The 5,977-nt window shown below is 42.1% G+C and overlaps 1 protein-coding gene across 1 annotated transcript; it reads right to left on the bottom strand.

Annotated features, from left to right (window-relative positions):
• Nucleotides 1-1,187: 1,187 nt before the first annotated feature.
• LOC116366510 (zona pellucida sperm-binding protein 4-like) lies at nt 1,188-2,150 on the bottom strand. Its single transcript, XM_031818614.1, has 3 exons — nt 2,040-2,150; nt 1,792-1,939; nt 1,188-1,503 (listed from the first exon to the last, which is right to left on the bottom strand). Exons 1-3 carry the CDS (start codon nt 2,148-2,150, stop codon nt 1,310-1,312), a joined length of 453 nt encoding a protein of 150 aa, XP_031674474.1. The 3' UTR covers nt 1,188-1,309.
• Nucleotides 2,151-5,977: the final 3,827 nt, after the last annotated feature.

The raw sequence follows: 5,977 nt of genomic DNA, 5'->3' as shown, positions 1-5,977 counted from the left end.
TTTTTCACACGCGAGTTCCAAATATCTTCAACAGTCCCCCAGTGGGAGTTGATTTTATGCGCGTGATGTCAGAATGCACTCACCGTTCCAACATGTGGACATTTAACCCGCGCTGACCTCAGACCAAGGCACACTACCTGCTAATTTTCTATAGGCCGTTTCAACTTCTAATTTTGCCTCATTCATTCACAAATGTAGCCCATTTCACTGTTGCAGATCATTCCATTTGAGAATTTAATGAGCCGGACAAACTTTCCTTCAAAAGAAAGCCAAGCACTTCCACAGATCAAGTATACAGTCCTTGAACTTTATTGTGTTCCTTACAAATAACTGTGGACATGCGTGCATTCTGATCAAAGTGCCTTATTTTCTGTGTAACGTGCTGTCGTTTCTACTGTAGTGTACCGTAAGTATAATGTACTTAGCATTTTATTCATGCTTTCTGATTCTTGCCTAGATTGTAATGGACACGTGTGTAAAACACTTTTGAAGGTGGTACTGAATATGAGCTAATGCTAACGCCATACAATGCAGTCAGGTTATCACGTACGCGTCTGTCAGACTAATGGTGATCTCAACTGGAGTACCCCCATTGTCTTGAATGCACTGAATTCGTTAGTTGATTTGAACACGGCATCAGAGTGTAAACTATGGTACCCTCAGGGTTGCCAGATCAGACCCCCTTTCCAGGGATATTAGCTTAGAAAACTGTCTGCCCGCCATTTATTGTTGATAAATCCCATCTTATTAATATTTCCTGCATCATCCTCTCCATAATACCTTCCCCCAAGGACTTCACCTCCCAAAATGGATTGAGCTATATCTTGCAACTCTGTTAGCTTTCGTGCTAAGGTTGTATTGGCTTTTTGATTAGTTAACTGTAAACTACTTGTCATGTGTACGCCGTAACAGTACACAGATTTGTCACATGCTGAAGTGGCCAAACTAAGTTAAGACCTCAGGAAATGGGCACAGTGAACGGCATTCTGGGATTAGGGAGTTCTTGCTTGACAAACATGGCTGCCATATTTTCTAAAATAGATTTACATGTTCCAATGGTACGCTGCAGGGACCAGTCAGTGATAACAAGCATGTGATCGTACGCGCCAGACTCTCCCATAAGTTGTTATATTGGGTGGAGATCTGGTGACAGACCGCACATGGCTCAAACCATTGTGACCACTCATGACATATGGATGGGGGCATAGCCAAGGTAGCCAAAGTAAATGGCCTGCCAAGCATGATAGGTTGCTAATTACTCAGAACCACACCTGTGGAATAACACTTGTTTAGGCCCAAAAACAACATGTTACCCATTAATGATGAGATTCCACCGGGGTCGGGAGTCACGGTCCTCGTTGAGGGTGGCCCAGCAGTGGTCAAGCACCAGCGCTACCTTGGGGTCAGAGGACCTGGTCAGCTCCACCTCAAAGTGCAGAGGCTGTCTCAGGTACCTCACCACTGGATAGTCCTCCTCCTGGTGGAACGTGTTATACGAGGCGTCTGGAACACAGAACAAGACAACCGGGGTCGTGTTCAGTGGGCAACATCTGAACTTGTCCATTAAGAAAAGCTTGTTTATAATATCCTGTTGTGCCCCGATGAACACAAGCCATTTATAGCCAAATCAGCTCCTCACCGTTACTACATAGCCACACCTGTATATCTCAGAACGCAAGAGTAATATATCACAAGGCTTACATTTTTGGGAATGGTTTTGTAAAGGAGACCTTCCAAGATTCTTTTAGAGGCTAGGGGTCAAGTTGAAATTCTGAATTTGTGCACGCTTACCCTGAACGAGTCTCATTCTGAACATTAGTTGACCCGTCCCAGTCTCTGCAAAAGGCTCGTTGTCAAGCGGCCTGGTCAGGAAGGCCAATGTGCGAGTGATGTTGACCACATAGTAGCAGGAAACCTTTAACCTAAAAAGAGTATGCAACTTCAATAGGGGAAACTTCAAGCAGTGGAGTGGACACACTGATAGTAGAGGCACATTTTCATAGTCATTTTACCTTCCTGGTGGTGCCACAGGAGTTCACAGTGAAGTGGAAGCAGGCGAAGCGATCATCACTGTAGGTGGGACCACGGGCGGGGTCGCTCAGGGTCAGCTGACCGGGAGCAGACTCCACCTTCATCGCCAGCGCAGTCATCGTTCCGTTAGAGAAACACTCTTGGAGGTGGGGGAGCAAAAGACAGGTAGCCATCAGACCTGGGTTCTGTATTTGTTACACTTAATTGAGCTTGCCGAGCACAGTAGAACCAATGGAATAGCCCTAAATATGCAAACCATGCCCATCTGGTTCTCCAGATTGAATTGAAGAATACACCTGAAGTCGTAAAATGTCTAACTAGTAATTTGTTATGCTAACTATCTAGCAAGAGGTTGCATAGCAACATCATCAACTTCCGGTTGACAGGTGAAGAGCTAGTACACGCGACTGAAAGCATACTGTTCGTTTACAGGTTGGAACAACCTATTTCGTATGTTTTTGCAGTCCTTTTTTGGAACCCTATAAGCTTAAATGTTGCGGCATCCTGCAGCACATCTTGCGTGGTTCCGCATAATTCTATGGCACGTTATTTAAGTGTCAGCCAAGACGCAATTTACCACAATCTGCCACCATCTACCACAAACGGTGGATGCATAAGCTCAAAACTTTCGAAAGTAACTGTACATCTGACAACTTTATCAGATGTAACATTTTACTGGTTGTCTCAGATAAAAAAACACTACTACTTTGTTCTCCTGTACCTCTTCTCCCTGCCTGTTTGTTCTTCTAGATTCTCCCCTTCCATCTATGTCCCCATCTGTGGCAAAACCACCCCCGTCTCCTTTTCCAAACATTTTCCACCAAAAAATGTGTACAGTCTTGTAGGTAGACTCATCACTGATCCTTTCACCTTCATCCATCTCAGACGTACTCTCATCTGGGCTACCTGCACAGCCTACCTCAGTACAGATGTGCAGATCCACCAACCAAACGCACCACTACATTCACTTCCGAAACCGAATGTTTTTGATCGAACACAACATTTTTTAAATAATAATAATTCAATGTCCAAAGTCAGATTCCGCACTCATCTGGTACATTGTGATTCAAACTGTAGCCCAAATGAGCGTGCTCTGGTATCAATGCTCATCGGGAGAAGTCCTCAACTTCAAAACGTTGTTTTCTACAGCAAAGCTGGCTTACCTTACGTATTCACTACTGCACTTGTTTATTGCAATTGAATGGTAAAAACACATCCAAGAAACACCCACATCAAACCACACCCCCAAGACAATTCTTGTTTGCCTTCAGTCATGGCCGCTAGCATTTCTTAATGAGCATTGATGAAAAACAAGAGCTGTGCTCGAATACCCACACTAACATACTGTATACTACATACTTAATGAGTATATACTGAATACTATATATTATTAGTTCATTTTAGTATTCTGTAAACGAACAGTATGCTTTCAATTGCGCGTTCTAGCTTTTCACCTGTCTACCGGAAGGTGATGCTGTTGCTATGCAACCTCTTGCTAGCTATCTAGCATAACAAATGACTGGTTAGACATTATACGACTTCGGGTGTGTTCTTAAATTCAATCAGGAGTTCCAGAATGCGCTCATGAATTCAGAGCTTTGTCAGATTGTCTGTTTGTAAATTCAGAGCAGAGTAGACAGCCAGAGCGAATTTACGAAAGCACCAAAATGTCCATTGAGAACGCACAATGACTATACCATTTAGCTAAGCTCAGAATGACAGGAATAATCACGTCAAACATTGGGTAGTTAGTTAGATAGCCTATAGTTATTATACTGTCAAGTTTGATCTATAAGTAGCCAACTAACGTTAGGTATCTAGCTAACAACATACCGGTACATACTGCTGTACTGATACGCTATGTGGTTCGTAAGACCAGTGTAGCTAACAAATTGTCAGCCAATATAACGTGTAAGTTAACTTATTTAATATTTGTCATAATTAGTTAAAGCAATGAATTTGTATCCGCTCTCGTTGTACTTCGACTGCATATTTTCCGCCATTTTCAACAAATCTGGAAACGATGTGAAGCCACGCCCATTTCCTGAAGAATTGCAATATTGGCCCTAAAGTACGGAAACAGTGTCCATATTTTGGCGAATTTAGTACGACATCCTGGAACATTTGGCATACTAAATATATCCATAGTATTTTTTTTATTTCTATTTTATTTCACCTTCATTTAACCAGTTAGGCTAGTTGAGAACAAGCTCTCATTTACAACTGCAACCTGGCCAAGATAAAGCAAAGCAGTTCGACACATACAACAACAGAGTTACAGATGGAATAAACAAACATACAGTCAATAATACAGTAGAAAAAGTCTATATACAGTGTGTGCAAATAAGGAAAGGATAAGGGAGGTAAGGCAATAAATAGGCCATGGTGGCAAAGTAATTACAACATAGCAATTAAACACTGGAATGGTAGATGTGCAGAAGATGAATGTGCAAGTAGAGATACTGGGGTGCAAAGGAGCAAAATAAATAAATAAATACAGCAAGGGGATGAGCTAGTTGGATGGGCTATTTACAGATGGGCTATGTACAGGTGCAGTGATCTGTGAGCTGCTCTGACAGCTGGTGCTTAAAGCTTAGTGAGGGAGATCTGAGTCTCCAGCTTCAGTGATTTTTGCAGTTTGTTCCAGTCATTGGCAGCAGAGAACTGGAAGTAAAGGCGGCCAAAGGAAAAATTGGCTTTGGGGGTGACCAGTGAGATTCTCCTGTTGGAACTTGTGCTATGGGTGGGTGCTGCTATGGTGACCAGTGAGCTGAGATAAGACGGGGCTTTACCTAGCAGAGACTTGTAGATGACCTGGAGCCAGTGGGTTTGGCGACGAGTATGAAGCGAGGGCCAGCCAACGAGAGCATATAGGTTGCAGTGGTGGGTAGTAAATGGGGCTTTTGGATCGGAGATGCTTAATGTAAGTTTGGAAGGAGAGTTTACAGTCTAACCTGACACCTAGGTATTTGTAGTCCACATATTATAAGTCAGAACCGTCCAGAGTAGTGATGCTGAACAGGCGGACAGGTGCAGGCAGCGATCGGTTGAAGAGCATGTATTTAGTTTTACTTGCATTTAAGAGCAGTTGGAGGCCACAGAAGGAGAGTTGTATGGCATTGAAGCTCATCTGAAGGTTAGTTAACACAGTGTCCAAAGAAGGGCCAGAGGTATACAGGTATACTATGATATATTTATACAGGTATACTATGACCAATAAGCATACTAAATACTCAATTCATGTCACAAACAGTACAGTTAGTGCGAGTATTCGAACACAGCTAAGGCCAAATCAGGAAGTGCAGTCACCTTTTAATCCTGAATGACAATTGTCTTGCCTCATAGAGATAGATACATCTTCTTAGGGCTGATCGATGTGACAACAGCCAGTGAAAGTGCAGGGCGCCAAATTCAAAAGAACAGAAATCTCATAATTAAAATTCCTCAGACATACAAGTATTTCACACCATTTTAAAGATACACTTCTTGTTAATCCCACCACAGTGCCTGATTTCAAATATGCTTTACGGCGAAAGAGAGGAGTCACAAAAATCTGAAATAGAGATAAAATGAATCACTAACCTTTGATGATCTTCATCAGATGACACTCATAGGACTTCATGTTACACAATACATGTAGGTTTTGTTCGATAAAGTTATCAAATGTATATCAAATGTATATCAAAAGAATCTCAGTATACGTTGGAGCGTTATGTTCAGTAGTTCCAAAAACATCCGGTGATTTTGCAGAGAGCCACATCAATTTACAGAAATACTCATAATAAATGTTGATGAAAATAAAATTGTTATGCACAGAATTAAAGATATATTTCTGCTTAATGCAACCGCTGTGTCAGATTACAAAAAACCTTTACGGAAAAAGCAAACCATGCAATAATCTGGGTACGGCGCTCAGAGCCCAAACAAGCCAAAAAGATATCCGCCA

Source organism: Oncorhynchus kisutch, unplaced genomic scaffold (assembly GCF_002021735.2).
Source record: "Oncorhynchus kisutch isolate 150728-3 unplaced genomic scaffold, Okis_V2 scaffold1519, whole genome shotgun sequence".
NCBI lineage: Eukaryota > Metazoa > Chordata > Actinopteri > Salmoniformes > Salmonidae > Oncorhynchus > Oncorhynchus kisutch.
The sequence above is the reverse complement of the archived record's forward strand: the minus strand, read 5'-3'. Positions and strand labels throughout refer to the sequence as shown.